This window comes from Oryza glaberrima, chromosome 6 (assembly GCF_000147395.1).
Source record: "Oryza glaberrima chromosome 6, OglaRS2, whole genome shotgun sequence".
Lineage (NCBI taxonomy): Eukaryota > Viridiplantae > Streptophyta > Magnoliopsida > Poales > Poaceae > Oryza > Oryza glaberrima.
In genome coordinates this window covers 19156793-19177669 of record NC_068331.1, presented here as the reverse complement: position 1 = coordinate 19177669, position 20877 = coordinate 19156793, and the positions used below count along the sequence as shown (strand labels likewise).

At 38.2% G+C, this 20877-nt stretch overlaps 1 protein-coding gene across 1 annotated transcript; it reads left to right on the top strand.

Moving 5' to 3' along the window:
- The first annotated feature begins 18166 nt into the window (after positions 1-18166).
- LOC127777414 (NAC domain-containing protein 76) lies at positions 18167-20504 on the top strand. The gene is made up of 4 exons (XM_052304001.1): positions 18167-18278; positions 18450-18649; positions 18780-19051; positions 19570-20504. The coding sequence occupies exons 2-4, from the start codon at positions 18481-18483 to the stop codon at positions 20257-20259; spliced, it is 1131 nt and encodes a 376-aa protein (XP_052159961.1). The 5' UTR covers positions 18167-18278; positions 18450-18480; the 3' UTR covers positions 20260-20504.
- Positions 20505-20877: the final 373 nt, after the last annotated feature.

Here is a 20877-nt window from a genome sequence, read left to right as displayed (position 1 = left end):
TGAAAGTTAAAAGTACTTTATTAAACATGAGTTCCTGGATAATGAATAATGTTTAACATGTCAGATTTTGGGAGCATAAATGGATAAGTAATTATAATTTTAAAGACAGGTACATGTCTTTATAAGCTATAGTTCGAAGGAGAAATTATCAATCGCAAATGTTATAAGTTCAGTTCCGCTAAATGTTTCTTTTAGGAGAGCTTTAATAGGTTAGAATCTGGCTAATTGGTGTAATTTGTGTGCCTCAATAGTTCATATTCATTTGTCTAAAGAAAGTGATATATTTAGATGGAATTTTTTATCAAAATGGTCAGTTCTCAGTTCGTTCAATGTACTTAGGTTTAATAAATAATGATTATATTGAGAGAAATAAGATTATCTGAAAACTTAAGATGCCTCTGAAGATTAAGATGTTTATTTGGTGCCTACTTAAGGGGTAGTGTTAATAAAGGACAGTTTAGTTAGGAGAAACTGGAATGGTAGTTTGAGATGTTGTTTCTATATGAAAAATGAGACTATTCAACATCTTTTTATAGAGTGTCATTATGCACAATTCATTTGGAGAGCTGCACAGTTTTTTTCTAGTTTATATTTCCCACATAGTATATCTCACATCTTTGAAAATTGGCTTGTGGGGTTGATAAAACAAATCAGTAACCTATTCTTATAGGAATATCTGCTATATGTTGTGCTCTATGGTTGAGCAGGAATGATATGGTTTTTGACAAATCACCATCTATATCCTATATGTAGTTTTTTTCAAGACAACATATTTGGCTCCTGTCCTGGGTACAACTACAAAAGTATGATGATGAAGTCATGCAACTTTTTGTCAATTTGTAATGAAGGTTCACAAATATGATCCAATAGTTGTTTACTCTTTATGTTTTGTTGGCATTTATTAGTTTGTATTTGCTTCATGTTTGGGAGCTTTTTTTTTTTAAGTTTCCTTTGAGATGCGTAAGTTTCCTTTGATCTTCAATAATTGGTTGTAGCTCGTTGAGTAAAGACGGAGATTATTTTCTATTCTATTATCTCTACTATTATAAAAATTAAAGATGTTTTTGTCGGCACTTTGGTAAGTCATCCGTATATGACTCGGTTTTTAAGTTCGTTTGCTTTTGAAATACATATCCGTATTTAAGTCAGTTCTTAAGTTTATTCGCTTTTGGAAGTATAGAAAGAGTCATATAAGAAAATATTTTTTTTAAAAAAAAACTTGCATGCTAACTTGAGTCGATCAGATTTCTAGTTGCAACTCATGTTTTTCTAAAAGAATATATATCCAAGCGAATCCCCATAGTAAATTTCACCTTAACTAAACTGTATAATAATAATAAGATTAAAATAGCCTTCATCCATTGCAACGCACGAGTACTTTTTTCTAGTCTAAAAATAAATGTAACTAACCTGTCGTTCCGGACCACGTTTCAAATATTGCACCTGTTTACCGAAATAAACGTTGGATTTTTAATTTTTGCAATGAGAAAAGAGTACATATTTATCCAATATTTCTTGTCTTCTTGATCCTTGTATATTGTACGTATATTTAACTGGCAAAAAGTGTAGTTGGTTGTCATATGCTATTTAACAGAAGATGTCAAAGATAGGGATAGCTAATTAAGAAATCATAATATTATTACTGCTCTTTCTGGTCATGAAACAAGTGGTAAAAAAATAGTATAATATTACTACTCTTTTGGGTCATAAAACGTATAAGCATTATCGGACTCCCTAAAATACGACATCGGCATCTTCGAACCCCCGGTTCCCCAACGCCGGCCGCCGTCCAAAGAAGGAAAATTGAAAATTCCTAAAAATTCTTTATACATATATAAAGAATTCTTTTCTCTATTTGTATATATTTTTATAACAGTCCCCAGCGTTCTATACATATATATTGTCTGACGGCCGAATTGGACATATAGTCCATCGGTCAGTCAATGTTGCCCTGCTGCTGTGCTGCAGAAGCCAGTCGATATATAATCAGAGATCTTTTAGGATCAATGTCTCCATTTATGCACATGTCATGCATTCATGTGATAGATTGACTATATAGATGAACAGACAAGATTGTTGGGATATATATTATTTGTTGCAATCATAAGTCGTTTAGGGAGACTATGACTCGATTGATGTCGTTGTAATTACTAGATTCAGATGAGATGCTCGTGAGTGGTTCACTGGCCGATCAATCCAGTGAGACCATCTAGAAACCGAAGCAGATATGATAATGAGCTCTCTTAAATATGATTTTAGTACTGGTCAATGGATTTGGCACATGCATGAGCGCATCTGGATTGGATTCGGTTGTTAATTTCTTTCTCCGTTTTCTTCCCTAAGTTTGACTTGACTCTAGTTCATAGACCAAATAGCGGCTGCAATTTTGAAAAAGAGAAGAACTGAAGAAGAGAAAGTACAGAAGAAGATCAGAAGGAGATCGAATCATTTAAATTTTGTTCTGTTCACCGTGCTGCGTGGCAGCAGACCAGCGGTTATATTCAACAGTCAAATCTTCTCTAATTAAGCACATGTGTTTGATGTTATGGCCATCTAGTCAAGCACACCATAACGTTAATTATTCAGGGGTAAGTTACTGAACCGATGGAGACTAGTAGCTGATACACTCGTGAAGTCGATCGAAGAACAATCCAATCGATCGATCGATTCCTTGACTGAAGAAGTGTGCATAATTCTTCATTGATGACGCATACTAGCTACTGTTGTGCAGTGTCAGCTCTTATAACCCCTAAAAGAAATCTAGCATCGCTTTAATATGGTATTAATATTTGAGATTTTTCTTACGTACCTGTAGACATACTCCATATATATATATATATATATATATATATAAATATTAAAATCTTAGAATAATATTTGGTCAAAGGCCGTTAAAACCGTTTCAGATGCTTATTTAGTTGTTTAATTGGTATACAAAACTAAGGGTGTGTCGGCACCCCTTTTCCCAACCCCTTTCTCGTTTTCTACACACACGCTTTTCAAACTGTTTAACGGTGCGTTTTTTTCAAAAAGTTTCTATACGAAAATTACTTAAAAAAATCAAATTAATCCATTTATAAAATTAGCTAATACTTAATTAATCACATGCTAATGAACCGCTCCGTTTTCCATACGTAATGTTCCACGCTGGGAACGGGGAGTAGCGAACACACCCTAAGAATGGTAGACGTTCTATGAATATAATTGACCAAATATTATCGTGCATTAAATATTTATAATTATAACTATATGGTGTGTTTGCAGGTATTATCTACAAGAGTAAATTCTGTGAAACCCTAGGTATTATATATGGTCATAGGACTTTTGTCATATGACACATAACATCGGTATTATGTTTATGGTGTAAACCAACATGCATTGTTAGATCAATTGATCTTTGACCCACCGTACTTACGAGGCCTAAAATTAAATATGAAATTTATGAATTTATTTATTTGTCATATAAATTCCTAGCCAGCTAAGTTGAGTTTTTTTTTATTTTGCTATAGCAATAACTCAAATTAATTAAAAATGTCGTTTCATAAAACTATAAAACAATAATACATGGGTTATATGCAATATACGAAAAACATATATGATTTTGTGCGATTTAGACTATAATACCCAAAATTTTATGAAATTTACTTTATCTACAATTACACTGAATTAATTATTTCACTGATACTTCCCCTTTTAAATGGTCTGATGTTTCAAACAAAAACTTGAGAGAAAACCTATATATAAGAGGTGCCATAAGTAGCCTACTTTTTTGGTTTGGCTTTGTAGAATTGATGTAATATTCAATGGCTTCAAGTTTAACTCTGTCTTCTTCTTCTTCTTCTTCTTTTTTTTTTTGCAATGTTTAGGAGAGCATATTTGACTCATCAATATATGGCGTTTGTTGCTTAAGCAGGATGAGGGTGAGATGATGAAGAAGGGGTGCAAATTGATGGAAGCTAGAATTTTTGCAGCTTTTATCAAAGTCTGGATATATAGAACTTGATGATTTACGAAAGGGCATGTAGCCTAGTGGTTGCAGTGACCTAAATAGTACCATAAAGTCCTGAGTTCAAATCTTCATAAAAGTGATTTTCATATTGGGTTATTTGCGGGGCTAAGTTCCTAATTTAAATGTACCCCAAGATTCTATGTTCAAATCTTCCTTCAAATCTTCATAAGACTAAATTTCATATTGGGTTGTTTGCGGGGGTAAGTTCCTAATTTAAATGTACCCTAAGGTTCTGAGTTCAAATCTTCATAGGAACTGAATTTTAGATTGGGTTGTTTGTGGGGCTAAGTTTCTAATTTAAATGGCTGTATATATCCGGTTGAATGTAGAGGCCAGATAAAAAATACCCTTCTCAAAAAAAAAATATATAGAACTTGATGAGGAGATTAGAAGCATAGCTTTATGGTTATCATGTACGAGGTTGACTTTAAGTGCTCAAGGGTAAGGATGGAGTCTTTGTACTCTGTTTCGATGTCGGCTGTGTTCAACCATTTCGATGGAGAAGCTAGAATTTTAATCTATTTTCTAAAAAGAAAAATAATTAGCCTACTTCTTTTAGAAAATTTGTTAATACTTACTTTCTCCGTTTCACAATGTAAGACTTTCTAGCATTACCCATATTCATATAGATGTTAATGAACCTAGACATGTAAGACTTTCTAGCATTGCTCATATTCATACAGATGTTAATGAGCCTAGACTATCTAGGCTCATTAACATCTGTATGAATATGGGCAATGCTAGAAAGTCTTACATTGTGAAACGGAAGAAGTATTAGATAGATGGACCAAATATATACGGATGCATAAATAGCCTAGTTCTTTTAAGAAAATTTTGGCAAAGCTATTGAAGTGTTTTATTTGCACCTGAGTCCACAAGACCAAGCTCAAAGAAGTGCTTTCAATCATGACCCAAGTAATATTAAGGCCTTTGCAGCCCATCTGGCTAATTAATGACTGGAGTGTGCTCTAAACGGTGGACTTCAATAAGGGAAGCCCAGATTTGTAGATAGGCAGCCCAATATGAACTGAATGGGCCGAATGTGCTTTTGCTGGACCAGTAGCGATGAAATTAGCGTCATGAGACCTTCGTTCATTCCTGCAGCAAAATAAGAAGATTTCAATTTTCAGGAGTTTAGTTGTGTGAGCAGTAATATCTAAAAACCATGATCTCCCTCGATCGATAAACAACTAAAGCTATGTATTTCTACCTTCATATTATTAGTAGATGATGTCGTTGAGTTTTCGACACATGTTTGACCATTCGAATTAGTTAAAAAAATACTTAATTATCCTTTATTTTATTGTGAGTTTTTTCACTAAAAGTATTTTAAACATGATTTATATTTTATATGCAAAATGTTTTTAATGAGAGGAATGGTTAAACATGTGTCAATCAACGGTGTTATTTGTTACAAAAAACAGACGGAGTAGTATGCTTATAGCTTAGTTGTTTCTTTAAGCACCTATTTAAAGCGTCTAGCATTAGAATACTCGTGCCTGTATTGTGGCACACTGGACGCCGAGCTGGCATGAGTACTGAAGATGATCAGTAAACACCCGTACGCAGATGTTTACAGAAGTATCCTGTGAAGTTACATGGCAAACATGTGCAATAAACTTGAAACAAAAAACTTTTAGCTGCATGCCTGCTCCTCCTGAGTTGTAAAACTATATCTAAGCTGACAGTTTAATTTTATGATTTTAATTGATGACATGACGGCCAGAGCCCAAATTTGACCACTCAAATCTCAGTAATAAAGCTATATATATCTGAATATCAGGACAGAAACACCCAATACATATGAAATTGTTTAGATGTGTACATCCCTGTTGCTGTAGAGGCCTGGTTTTAAATCAAATATTAAAAAAAAGAACATATGAAATTATTGATCACTCATATGTACCACTATTAGCCGTACGTAATTTTTTTTAACGGAAGACACAGCGTGTCCATTCATTGAATATAGAAGGAGTGTTATTTACAGGTAAAACAAAACAAGGAGATATTTACAGACAAAGCAGCCTTCTATGGCAACATCTCATCTAGACGTTTGGCTCCCGCTAGTGCCCAAGATCTTGACTCCTCCTTAATTTTCGCAATAAGATCCACATGGGATAGCTCCTTATTCCGAAAGATTCTCTGGTTCAGCTTCTTCCATATTTCCCAAGAGATTAGGACGACTAGGGATCGAATACCTTTTTCCGGGATGCCCTGGTGCGTTGCTAGCTTTTTCCACCAGTCGTAGACTGTTGTCGCCAGTACCCAGTTGGTTAGCCTCATGGGGTCATAGGCTATCCAGGTAGCGATCGCTTCCCAAACTCTCTTTGTGTATCTACATTCCGTCATTAGGTGAAGGGCGGTTTCCCCTGTGCAACGGCATAACGGACAATAACCGTTGTTTTGCCATCCTCAGGTTTCTAGTTTGTCTAGCTAATGTCCATATCCTGTTTTGAATAATTAGCCATGCGAAGGTTTTGCATTTTCTCCGGGCCCAGACTTTCCAGATTAAGGTATCGAAGTTTGTTTTGAGTGACCCGAAGAATTGCACTTTGTAAGCTGAGGAGGCGGTGTATTCCCCATGGCTGGTGAGCTTCTAAGAGATGTGGTCGATCGGCCTCGCCCGGTGGTAGTGATATATGTTGAATTGCCGTCCACATAGTGACCAGCTGGGTTGAGCAGATTCGTTGTCACCCCTAGAAGAGAAATCAAACTAAGTACTGATACTTTTACTTACTGCATCAATATATCGTCACTTTAGACAACAAATAATCTTCACAATTACATGTACTGATCCAATATTTTTTAAGAGAACTGTTGTTTGTTGTTATCTGAATGCATGGTCACCCTTTTCATTTCTGAACGAACAGCACTACTCGCCACAATTTTCTGAACAATACAGAGCTCCTAAACATTCAGAAGAACACAGAGAACAATCATCAAGGGAACATTGTCTTCTCTACAAGTGGTTACTCATCTCCAGCTACTCGATCTGTCGGCATCAGATAAAATCTCGCACACCAATCGTCACTCATCAACACAAAGCAGGAGAAGTGAAGATCACTCTCTCTCGTTTACAATTAGCCATATAGCATCCTCTTGCATATAGCTAATAGTTGCATCGATCCAGACGAAGATATATATAGATGGAGCTAAGCTATAGCATGGCAATGGCATGTTGCTTTGTTCTCAAGACAGCATCACTGACAGGTCCCTCTAGTAAAACCCTAGCTGCGCCTGACTACGAGGCGCATGGGCGGGAGGCATTAATGGCGCCGGCACGGATGCCGAGGAGAGTTTGCGCAGGTGGCCGGCCGGCCTGCCGGCGCAGCATACCGATGCACGACACGCCGATGCTTCAGCAGCAAGCGTCGTCGGTCTCTCACATTGCTGTCGTGATATATTGTTGGCTGCAGATCGAGATGAGATTATTGGTATATATCGATTGGAGCAGTGCATACATATATCTAATGATGATGAGGTTGGTCAGCCGCTGCGTCGACATGAAGGAAACTGCATTATTGCATGATCAATTCGATCGTCATGCTGCTGCTGCGGCTAATCGTTGGAGTTAATTTTGCACATTGCAGTGCAGATCGAGGGGCCTGCAGGTGCAGGAGACATTGTGTGTTACGGTTCTAGGGCAGTATGCATCGATGCACCAACAATAATCTATAGCTAGCTAGCTAGGGCTCTATGTTCGATGAACACAGAATTGCAGAAAGTTTACAAATTAGGGCGCAGCTTGATTGATTTTGGCATGCTAGCTTCAATGAGATTTGATGTAGGGGATCAACTAACAATTAATCTCCAAGAATTCATACTACTGATGCAGGAGCTCTCAGATGTATATCTACCTGTTCAAAGACATGCATGACAATCGAGAGCAGAGAACAGGAGAACAGAATATCTCTGAAATTTGGCTAAACAAGCAATCATTATCATTTATCAACCCGTACATTCGTTGTGCTGCACATTTTAAATAATCATGGCAATATTTAATCAGCTTGGAATTTACTAATCAGATTTTGCAATAATTAAGTCATGAAAATATTATAATTGAGATCCCAAGCTGAGCACAACAGGGAATTTATTAAATTTGAATTTTGAAATTATTAGCACATAAGAAGTTAAATGGTAATCTAAACCAAATATACAACTGAAGTTCTATTAATTAATTACTGTTTTATTATTTCATAATTTTGCATTTTTCAAAATCAAGAAATTATTACCCTCCATTGTTAAATGTATAGCACCGTTAACTTTTGGACATGACTTTTTATTTATCCATATTATTCAAAATGGAGGTAGTATAACTGAAATTCCAACTTTAAATGCCTATTCTAATTTAATTTGTTTGATACCCATCGATACGTACCCCCACACACTATATATGTTTTGAGTAAGGCTTAAACATCACAGCGTAACCTTTACATTTCTTAATGTGTTAATGTATCACCGAAGATAAGTGTTACATCCACACTAGGCATGACCCGATTATTGCGAAGTGAAGGCTCTACATCTTAAACCTAATATTCAGAACTAATCGTTCCCTCATGGTACATGCACTACACCATTAATATACTAAATCACAAATTTAGACACCGTGTCTCAGGCACATGGATAGCTCCTTTTGGATCATTGCCCATGCTACTTTAGCCTACCAAACCTACAAGAAAGGTTTGGCAATAAACAAGTTGATAAGCTAATGCTTAGCAGGGAAAATATACGCTGAAAACTACAGGAGCCATTGTTTCGCTTATTCGCGAAATAAGCGAAACGACATATTTACAAACGAAAAGTAATTTGTGAATACAACTTTTATATATGTGTTCTTAGCGATCTAAAAGCAAAGGCTGAAAAATAAACTTCTATGAAAAAAACACAAAATCAGCTCCAAATTTAAGGTTAAAAATTCAAATTTTGGCTAATAAGCATAAGCATAAGTGAAAAGATGAGGCTCTACATATGTAATGGATACCTGGAAACTACTGTTGTATCGAAAAATAGATATCCGAGATTTGTCCACGTCATCACGAGTAAAACTTTTACTCGCATTCACTCATGAGTAAAAATTTTATTGGGAGTAAAATTTTTCATTTTACTCATGGTGACGTGGATGAATCTCGGACGTCTATTTTTCGATCCAATGATAGTTTATGAGTTTCCACTATATATATGATTTGCACTACATATTTTCTCTACTTAGCCTATTGACATACAAGAGGTTAGTTACACTGTAAATATTAGTTGACGATGTGGAGTCTAGTTCTTAATTGATCCGGGCAAGCACTCCTCAAATTAGGATGAAATTACGACAATATATATACTACTTACCACCCTGGTCTAAAACATATTTTCAATCTTTTTTGTTTCACAAATAAACAGAGGCAACCCATGTATATATACTACGTATTCACAAATATCCCATTTTTTAAAAAATGAGTGATCCACAAATTTTATTTGTTATTATTTGGCAAAGCAAGTAGAAATATTAGTAGCTTGAATGTATCCATGCTAGCACTGAACCAGAACACAACTCATTATAAGTTTAGCAACAACAATTAAAGGATATAAATATTCAAGGTAAGTAATGCAACAAATATGATAATTGTACCAACCCAAATTTAAACAAACATTTCGCACAATCAGATGAAATTTATAAAAGAAAAGGATTTTGCTTTTTTCTGGTGGTTCCTTATATACCTGACTTTTTGTTTGCTCACGTCAATGGTCGAGCTCAACGTTTTTTAAAAATTAAACCTGGTAGAAAATGGATACCAAATTAAATTCAAATGCTCTAACATTCACGAGGGCTTATAAAGTGTGTAGACATTGATTTGAGATGAATTCAGGAAACGAATTACAATTACTGAAGGTAGAATGCTACAGATATTGCTGGTAAAAGTCTAGGTACAGAATTTATATACTCCCTATTGTTTCAAATTTCAGTTCAAAATTTTTGAAATTTTTGGAATTTCATACCCCCATCCCACGAAAAAAATTATGCTGGGTGGAATTTTCAATCTTTTAAAAAATTTAGTCAAATTCAATCACAATTTCTTCAAATTTAATAATAAGTTCATTTGAAACTTTTGAGATTCTGGACCCCACGGTAGAAATGCCCATTTCGAAATTGTAAACCCTGATATTCCCCTAATGAGTTGGTGACATTTTTCATAATAGTGATACACGTTTTGTCAATATGGTACTAAATAAAATATTACAATAAACCTAACAAAACTTGGTTCACCTCATTTGGTGTTAAAATGAATTAGTTATGTATATTTGAATTTTCTATACTTTTGAGTTGTAAAATAATTCATGTAGCTATTTTTCTCATGATTTTTTATACTCCCTTCATTTCATATTATACTCCCTTCTTTAAGTTTGATAGAGCTTATAGAAAAAATTAGCAACATCTATAATACCAAATTAGTTTTATTAAATCTAACATTGAATATATTTTGATAGTATTTTTTATTGAAAATGTTAGTATATTTTTTTTCTATTAATCTGGTCAAACTTAAAGAAATTTAACAAAGAAAAAAGTCAAACGACTTATAATAATATGAAGCGGAAGCGGAGAGAGTATTTCCTTTAAAATATATTCTTTCGTTCCAAAGGATAAAATAGCTAAGCTAAACCATACTCCTAATTCACTAAAAATGTGGTGTTTATGTCCTTGGGTCCTAATGTCATACGATATAGGGGTCCTACAGGTAAAACTGTGAAGTCACGATGTTCTTTAACAAAATTTATCTTTGAGAAATTTAAAACCGGTCATCATCTAAATAATTATGGAATGATCTTCGTCGTACTAAGAACCAATTTGATAGTAATTGATACTTTAAGTTTTGATTGTTTATAGCTGTTCCTCGGCTGCCCTAACCTCGTGCTGACGAGTGCCTCGGCAGCCACTCCAGAGCAGTGGTGTACTGGTTTACTTAGAAAACTAGTAAAATCATAATAACTCGTCCGATTTTTTAAACATATTTTAATATAAAATTAGTTGTTGAAGTTTCAAAAATTCGATAAAATCTTGTTGTAAACGTCATATATATGATCAAATAAGATGTATAAGCAGTTATTATACATTCATATATGTAGTTCAACGAAATATGGATTCAATTAAAGGAAAATAGTTGAGGGGGTGCATGGCAAGTAATGTGTGGAGTTTTGGGGTGACATTGTAATAACAATGTCGATAGTTAACAATTGCATAAACAAGAAGGTAAAATTGGTTGAAAAAGTTATGACAGTGAAAGGACTACTATACACAGGGCCCACGAAACCCTGACTTGCGATTCCTGACTATTGACCATCAAGTCGTGCATCCTGAAATAGTTGAGATTCCATGGTCAAACAAAGAGGCTTATTAACCTAGTTGCTAATTAGCTAATACAAAATTATTGTTGCACGCATGCACACACATATACAAATATTAAAGCAAAGCATGCATGCATCTGTCGGTGAGCAACAGGAGACAACACGGAAAGCTAGCTTTTAGAAACAGATTGATCACACGAATGGGGTAGTTGGAGAGAATTTGGGAAAGGGAAATCTTGGCTTGCTCTGAAGAGAATAGGTGTAATTTGTAATTGCATACTCTGCTAAAATTAATTAGGCTATTAGTGCAAAAGGAATTGAAGGAGGATCGGACCATCTTAATTACCCCTTTCCTGTGTTTGTTTAATTAGTTTTATTTACATGAGTCATGTATGATGATCGAATGGATTTGGCACCATATATAACAGCAAGACCAATACAAATATTTGGTCCCATACTCACAATGCATTCACCAGATGCAGCCAGGCGAACCCGGTTACCTGGCCAGTGGCCAAACTTGCCGTTGAGGCCCAATGTATATAAGTGCCCCTGCGCCAGTATTATACCGACATCAGACATCGATCACCCATGCTCTATATCAAAGTGATATATCTTATTGTGATTTATAACTTTGTGGTTACAAATTTTATAGGATAGACAGCCCAGAGTCGGTGGTACCCGGATCTGATCGGATTGGCCAACCTAGAGGTGGGGAGACAAGGAGAGGAAGGAGAGCGGGAGGGGAAGGGGGCGGCATCAGGCTGCAAGATGGTCTCGCTGGTGGATGAGGTGCAACATGGAGGAGGCATCGGTGACTGGCTACAGGACGGTGATGAAGATTGGCAGGTGTGCTCCTCAGCACCTTAGCCTTGCCCCTTGTCTCTAGACAGCCATGGTCTCTCCTTCGTTAGATCTACTCGGAGCAAGGGGAGGTGGGCGACACGTCGATTGGCAAGAGAGAGGGAAAAAGATGGATGGGAGGTGGAGGGGCTAAATTAGGTGACTAAAAATATTAATTATGTCTCTTCCTGGACATGAGGTATGAAAAAGAAATGGATGATGAGTGTGGGAGGACTTTTTTTCGCATTGATGACCACCAGATATTTTATTGTTATTACTTTAAATCTCTAGCACTGTGTTTAGCCCATAAAATCAAATTCCACACATAAGACAATTCAGTGCTAATGTGAACCCTGGTGCTACTTTTCATAACTCAGGTGTTCACATTTTAAGATGCATGAGTGTTCACGTTCTAAGTAACATAGAGGAAATCAGCTATAATATTTTCATACAGTGACCGATTTTGATGTTTTTTGGCTATTCGGAAAGCTGCGGAAAAGTTACAAATCTATGCATGGGTACAAAGCCAAACATAATGACTCAAAACACCACATACATATGTCTATCTATTATGAATAATCTATAAACTAAATGTCATCGATGACTACTATAAGATCTGGTTGGTTTAAATCTAGTTTAAAACAAATTGTTTTTTCATTAGCATAACAACCATGAGAATAAAGAACAATAGGCTCTCTTGAAAACTAGAAATCCATGTTTTGCAAGAAATAGAATCACCACAGAAATTATGAGATGCTAGGGATTTGAAAGGACCTTTGTTTAGAAAAAAAAACTAGTTCAACTCAGATATCTTGCACAAGGATTCTCTATCATTATCCATCTTCAGGACTCCGATTTGAGTGTTTTAGAACTATATGGTATTCTTTCTTTAGTCTTCTTTTACTTGGCTAAATCCTAGCTAGATGCCTCTAAAAATATAGAAACTATTAAGTTAAATTTGGGTGAAACTTAACTAAACATTGGAGCAATGAAAATGTGAACACCAAAGTTATGAATACAAGCACCTACTTCAATTATCATCAGTGAAAATTCTAGGAGTGACCTAGCAGAGGCCCTACTCCGTCCCATACAACGTGACTATACAACATGACTATGTTCATTAGCTGTTCATTCAAGTTAGTGTTGCCATTGGATGGATGAATGACATAGTGCACGATCACAGTGTCATGCTAGCCCCGAGGCTCTCAATGATGAGTGTCATCACACAAAAGATGTCCTTCCAAGCAAGAAGCATATCGAGGGTAGCTCTGGCCTCCTTCATCCAACCCTTGCGAACGAGCAAGCATGGATACCATGCCACGCCGAGCATGACATGTTAGTTGTACTACAATGCAAGCGTCATGGTGAAGATCATGAAGTATGATAGGAGCATGCCGTCAGATGAACTGCGGCAATGTGCCGATCCAACGTATCTCCAGTTGTAACATTCAAGAGATGTAGATATAAGTGAGCATGACAACAATGGCAATGCTAAAACCATCAATGAGGATAGATACCCCCCCCCCAAAAAAAAAATAAAAAACATAGCAGAGGCTAGGATGGCGAAGGTAGTGATTATCATGGCTTTGATGTGGGGCAAGGTGATAACGAGGCCCTCATTGTTCCTCGATATGGAACTCCTGCGTGATGTAGAACATGGCACCGAGGATGGTGGCTGCGATGGTCACCAGCGCGGCACCCCTTTGTTGATTGAATTTATTGCAGCAATTAATCACGTCGTATTCTTGCATGATAATGAACTATAAAAAACAAAAACGTGAGATTTTCTGTCACATGCACAATGACGTGGGGATTTTCTGGTTACATACATCGGCACCATAACACCAGCACACTCCTTGCATGTTTCCACGTCAAACAGTTGTGTCACCCAACAGATGCCTACTCATTTCCATACAAAGTGACTATGTTTCTCGATTGCTTGTTCTCACTAGCATCTCCCCCGAATGGGTCAATCACTCTCACTAGCATCTCCCCGAATGAGTCAATCACTCTCACTAGCATCTCCCCTGAATGGGTCTATCACATGGTCCTCAATCTCCGTGTCGTGCTAGTGCCAAGGCACTCGATGATGAGTGCCATCTCTCTAGAGATGTCCTCCTGGCCATGCAGCATCTCGAGGGCAACCCTGCACTCATTCATCCAAACCTTGCTAATGAGCTAGCATGGCTAAACTGGTAGGGAGAGAAATCGATGACATACATGTAGAGCAGCAAAGGCATGAACAACACGACAAGCATGATGCCTCGGTTATGCTACGATGCAAGCATCATGATGAAGATCATGAAGTACGAGAGGAACATGTCATCAAAACTGATAACTACGATAGTGTGTTGAGTCATCCACGGATAGCATAGGTTCAAGTTGACCTTCTACCTTGCTCTGCAACACCGCTGTCTTTGGGCCTAGCTAGCAAACCCGGTATGGTGATCTCATTCTTCACGGTCGAACGACAATATTGGCTTTTGTGCCATCATCTTCCCCAACAAATGGCGTGATCGTATCACCATATTCGTCTTCTGTGCGTTCTCACGCACCTTAGTCAATGGTACCACCACGTCCCCTCGCGAGCACTCCATAGTGACGGCCCCTTGCATGCCCGATGGCTCGGCTATCTCAGTCATCCTCAGCAATTGAATTCGATTACATAACTATCTCTCTCTCTCTCTCTCTCTCTCTCTCTCTCTCACGCCCTTTACTTTGGTTTCCTCGATGGCACAAAGGGCTACAATAATTGAGCCTCGTCTGCCCATTTCTATTCGAATCAAAGCGCCCACACTGCATACTCTTGGACCTTGCGGGTGATTTAGAATATATGATAAACACAGTAATGTTAGCATATAATTATATCTCTTTCTACCCTACATATACCAGCCTAAGAGACTCAGTATGTACAATAATTCGGTTATAAGACATATCTATTTTTTGTATCCACGCTTTCATTTTTTTTTCACGATCATCTTCGTTTCATTCCATGTCCTCTCATAAACCCTCCCCCCCCCCCCCCCCCCCATCCCTAAAAAAAAGGCTCAAGGTATTTATTAAGTAAGTTGGGAATGACTTTTTGTGCCAGATTTTAATAATTATATAGCAGGCAAAACTTTACGATCTTTTTAATTCTAGCTTGCTTTGAACTAATAGCAATCGAACTGAAGTCAGAGAGATGAAGAAATATCACCGTACATGCACAATCAGTTAACCAGCTCAATCTCTCAACACGTCCGTGGTTGACCAGGTTCCTGCAAAGAGCCATTCGTTCGTGCATCGGAGCCAGCGCATAATTAGGTAGCGTAAGAATCCCTTCAGCCAACAACACAATCGAGAAGCACTAATCAGGTTAATTTGGTCAGCTCGCTAACCGGCTGGGATGCATATGAAATCATGCGTGCGTGGAAGTTCGAGTAGAGACGATCAATATATAAAAATAACACGTCAATGCTGACACTTAATTTTACATATCAAACAATCATTTCCAGTTGATCACAGTAGGTTATCCAGCTCTTGTTTGCACGCATATTTCATCATAGCATCAAGCTATAGGCAACATTTTTCCTACTTAATTTAGCTTTCTCAATTAACGCTGGAGTACGTCTCACATCTATATATATAAATCAATTGGCTGTTGATATAAATCGTCTCTTTCTATACATTTTCTTGTTAATTTTTACGAAATTTTGTATGTTTTCTTGCTGACTTGTGAAGATATTAAGTGTCTCTATATATATGTAGCTTTTATGAACAGCTATCTGTATAATTTTTTTAGGACGCTGATCCATAGAGATTTTTTTCTTTTCCTTAAAGAGATTTTTTTTCTTCTTTCACAGTTTTTCCCTTTCCATTTTTTTCTTGTACCTTGGCGATGGCATTTCTGACCGATTACGTTGTGTAACCAAAACTCTACTCTCTTTATATTGGCATACAATCGTTTCGCGCATTCGGAAAAAAAGGACGCTCCATATATACAGTATGTTATATAATTATGTCTTGATAAAGCACGATCATCTAAATTAAAACAGCACTACAAAACAATGCATCTCAAAAGCAGGATTAAATTTTGGGTCAATTTGCTTGTAAAGGATTTTAAAAAAGCAATAATATGTATTAAATTTCTGTTTTTGCGATACAATAAGAGAATAATGCTACTGCATATACATCTCTCTCCCTCTATGCTGTATGTGTAATCAAGAAAATTGATGTTCATCAGTTCAGATATATTTAGAGAGATTATTTTTCGTTTGCGATGTAGAGCGATCAATTAATTAAAGCACACTACGTCGTACATTAGACCATTGATGTTGCGTGAACACAAGGCAGATCTCGAATCTGATTCATGCATGCGTACGTGGAAATTTTCATGTCTTCCTTTCTATATAGCTGCTGTGACTGTGTCTCTACGTTGCTTTTGTTCCCAATGTGACCTTGAGCAATGTGCATCCATGTAGCCCTTCAATTCAAATACGTATATACCCCCTCCGTTTTCAAAATGTTTGACACCGTTGACTTTTTAGTATATGTTTAACTGTTCGTCTTATTAAAAAAAATTGTAAAATATGTAAAACTATATGTGTCCATGAAAGTATATTTAACGATGAATCAAATGATATGAAAATAATAAATAATTATTTAAATTTTTTGAATAAGACGAATGGTCAAACACATACTTAAAAAGTCAACGGTGTCAAACATTTTGAAACGGAGGGAGTATATCTCAATGAAAGTGATTTTCAGAATCATATATAAACATTTGGATGCACTATTACTACTTTACTAGACATCAATTAATATTCCAAGTACTCTATGCATGTATAATTCATGTACTGCATGATATACTAGTATTTTCAAGCTATATATCGGAGCTGACATAAAATTTTTGTTGGAAATTAATGTTGGAGATCTATCACGAATTTCAAATGAAATATTCTCAAAAATTGGAAAGCGAGGATTTGATGTGGGAGGCAGAACTTTTGAAGGTATTTCTGGAATAATATTAATATGATTTCAAACAAAATTTGATCAAAACACACAATTAACCAGTCACTATCTACTGATGAAATACAATTTGGATTGCAAGATTTTTTGGGTTGACAATGACGAACTGCCTAGCCTGTCAAAATTTTCAAGATCAGAGAGAGCATACAAAAGTCAGTAACTTGTTTCAAATTTACCTAGCTAGCTATCTAGCTATATAGCAGTAGATCCCTAATTGGGAGAAGTAAAGTAACCAATGCCAATAGTACTATGCACCAAAGATCAGATTATATAAATCAGTAAAGAATGGTGAGATAAAGTAAGGGAGCATCGCAGGGAATAGAAGAAGAATGGAGAGATTGGGATTTGGAGCAAGTTGGAATTAGAGGTTTAATTCCGTTGTTCCCCCTGACTCCCACGTGCAAAGTCCAAATAACCAAATAATTCCACCTCAGTCTATACTGAGGACTAATGCTATTAATTTGCACATACACACCCTTGCTTTGTCCTATTTTAGAACATCAAACAATTAACAAGGCAAATTATCTACCTTTGTTGACTATGATTGTGAACATGTTATGTTTGGGAAGGGTAGATTTACAAAAAAAACAAGCAATAATGATAATTATGATACACTGCTGCAGATGGAGACACCTAATTGCTCTTTCTGAGGCCAGTTTTGGGGCAGGGTCCCCTATTCAAGGGACACAAGCACCATCTTTTCATTTAGTCCATCCAAAACCATGCCCAAGACATGCATGGACACTCTTACTGTGACCCTATCTGAATGGTCAATACCTCACTAATTAATTTAACTAAGCTACACTAATGGACAGCTCAAACCCACTCCTCCCCAGCACAGTCATGTATAGTAGAACATAGTTTTATACACCTATAGGGCTTGTCTTTGCTGAGAGAGCATCTTGGACTTCCTATCCTTCTAACCCTATCCCCTCTCCTTTCCCATATAACCCATACACATCCTCTGCCTTGCTCCATCATCCTCTTCCTCTTGTTTTTCTTGCTGCTTGTCCCTATCTTTTTGTTGCATTGAGGAGCTGATGAGCTGAGCTAATCAGGGCAGAACAAAGGCAGGAGGATATAGTTTTCCAAGGTTTGTGCTCTTCCTTTTGTTCTGTTTTAGCCCTATGCATGAAGAGGAAGGTATATAGTCAAGATTGCATGCACTTCTCTGATTCAAAGGTTGCTTTTCAAGCTAGTAACTCAAGTAGATGATCTTCTGGTGTTTTTCTCCCAAATCTAAACAATGTCTGAATCTCATCAGATCCTAGGGCCGGCCTGCATCAAAAAGAAGGATGCATCCGAGCGGCGGCGCGCTGTCGGTGCCACCGGGGTTTCGGTTCCACCCGACGGACGAGGAGCTCCTCTACTACTACCTGAGGAAGAAGGTGGCCTACGAGGCCATAGATCTCGACGTCATAAGGGAGATCGACCTCAACAAGCTCGAGCCCTGGGATCTCAAAGGTAAAATTGAAATTGAGCAATCAATCAGTCAGCTCATCTAGCTAGCCGGCCGGAGCTAGCAAGCATGCAACAGTGAGATTTAGCTGAAGTTTAAACATGGTGATTAATATTTCATGTGGTATATATACAGATCGGTGCAGGATAGGGACGGGGCCTCAGAACGAGTGGTACTTCTTCAGCCACAAGGACAAGAAGTACCCGACGGGGACGAGGACGAACCGGGCGACGACGGCAGGGTTCTGGAAGGCGACGGGGAGGGACAAGGCCATCTTCCTCGCCAACGCCTGCCGCATCGGCATGAGGAAGACCCTCGTCTTCTACGTCGGCAGGGCGCCCCACGGCAAGAAGACCGACTGGATCATGCACGAGTACCGCCTCGACCAAGACAACGTCGATGTCCAGGTATATATATATATATTTGACATCAGCAAAAACCATATGCAACATTAAGTTCATGATATACATACTTAGCATCCATGAAATGCCAAAGTCATGCATGATATCACGACTCATGAGTACTGGTACTCCCTCCGTCCAAATATATAAGTATTTCTAGCTATGAACTTGAACAACTGCGTGTTTAGATTCATAGCTAAAAGTTACTATATTTTGGGACGGATTGCAGTTTTGCTAGTTTTGCTATTTATCAGTCATCTAGAACTTTGTTATTTTGTCAGTTACCTACATGAATTTGTGTGTACTATGTATATGCAATTGGTGGTTGATCCAAAGAGAATAAAGTTTCAGGCTGAGAATTAGTAAAAAGGGATATGTGTGTTGTACAGAAAGATTCACCTTCATGGAGCCTTGCATATATAGCTCAAGGGTTTCTTGCTACTGAGATTGATGAACTAATTAACAGCTTAATTAATTTACTGAGATTCATTGTCTGATCTGAAAATGAAAATACATCATTGCAGGAAGATGGTTGGGTGGTGTGTAGGGTATTCATGAAGAAGAGCTACCAGCGAGGCCTCAACCCGGCGGACATGGCGGCGGTCGACGACGACAACCTCCTCCACCACCACCACCACCCCTTCCCACCGGCCCAGCTCCACGGCGGCGCCGCCGACCACAAGCACGACGGCGCCGGCGGCCACCACCACCACCACCTCATGCAGCCGCACCACCACTACGAGGACTTCCCTTCCTTCGACCCCTCCATGCAGCTCCCCCAGCTCATGAGCGCCGACCAGCCGCCGCCGCCACCGCCGTCCCTCCTCCCCGGCGTCCCACCCTCCGCCGCCGCTGCCTTGAGCTCCCTCGACGTCGAGTGCCCCCAGAACCTCATGAAGCTAACGTCGGCCGCCGCCGGAGGCGGTGCCACCGGGCTGCTCCACGCCGGCGGCGACCACCGCTTCGCCACCGCCGCCACGGACTGGTCCATCCTGGACAAGCTCCTCGCCTCGCACCAGAACCTGGACCAGCTCTTCCAGGGCAGGGTCATCGCCGGAGCGTCGTCGCCGGCTGCCATGGCTGCTCCTAGCCACCACCAGCATCTCATGGATCAGCTCGCCGGCGGCGGCGGCGGCGCCGCCTCGTCGTTGCAGAGGCTTCCACTGCAGTATCTGGGGTGCGAGGCAGCCGACCTGCTCAGGTTCTCCAAGTAGAGAGATTATCCCTCCATGCATGCATGGATCACTTGAACTAAGCTAGCTTAATTAGCTGCCACCGATAAATGAGCAGTTGATGATGGTGATGATGATCTGAATGATCAGCTCATGTTTTTTTGGTTAGACTGGTTAATTTGATCTTCCTTTTGGTATGGAGCTTAATGCTTCCAAGTGTATATACACTCTATGCTATGCTATGCTATGTTTTCCCATGTGCATGCATGCAAATGTGGCTTTGAAACCTAATTATACATGCATGAGAATACTTAATTAATATTTCTGATGTTCCCATGCATTTTTGGATTTAAGTGTTGCTTCTTAATTAGGATGCTTCATAATTGCTGGCTGATGAATGAGAACCGATATTAATTTACCATGTGCTTTGCTTGCTAGAGTTCATTAATCAAGAACTGTCATTATATATTGCACATATATGGATTATTGCTCATGTTGTGTTTAAACCTTTATGCAATATTATGTTGGGTTAAACATTGAGGTAAGCTCTTGATAATAATTGATAGAACCAAGGAACTGCATGGATTATATTATTTATCTTGCTCTGGATTATGCTTTTATTTTTATGGAGGTAGGTGTCACTTTCCCTCTTTGTTCGTG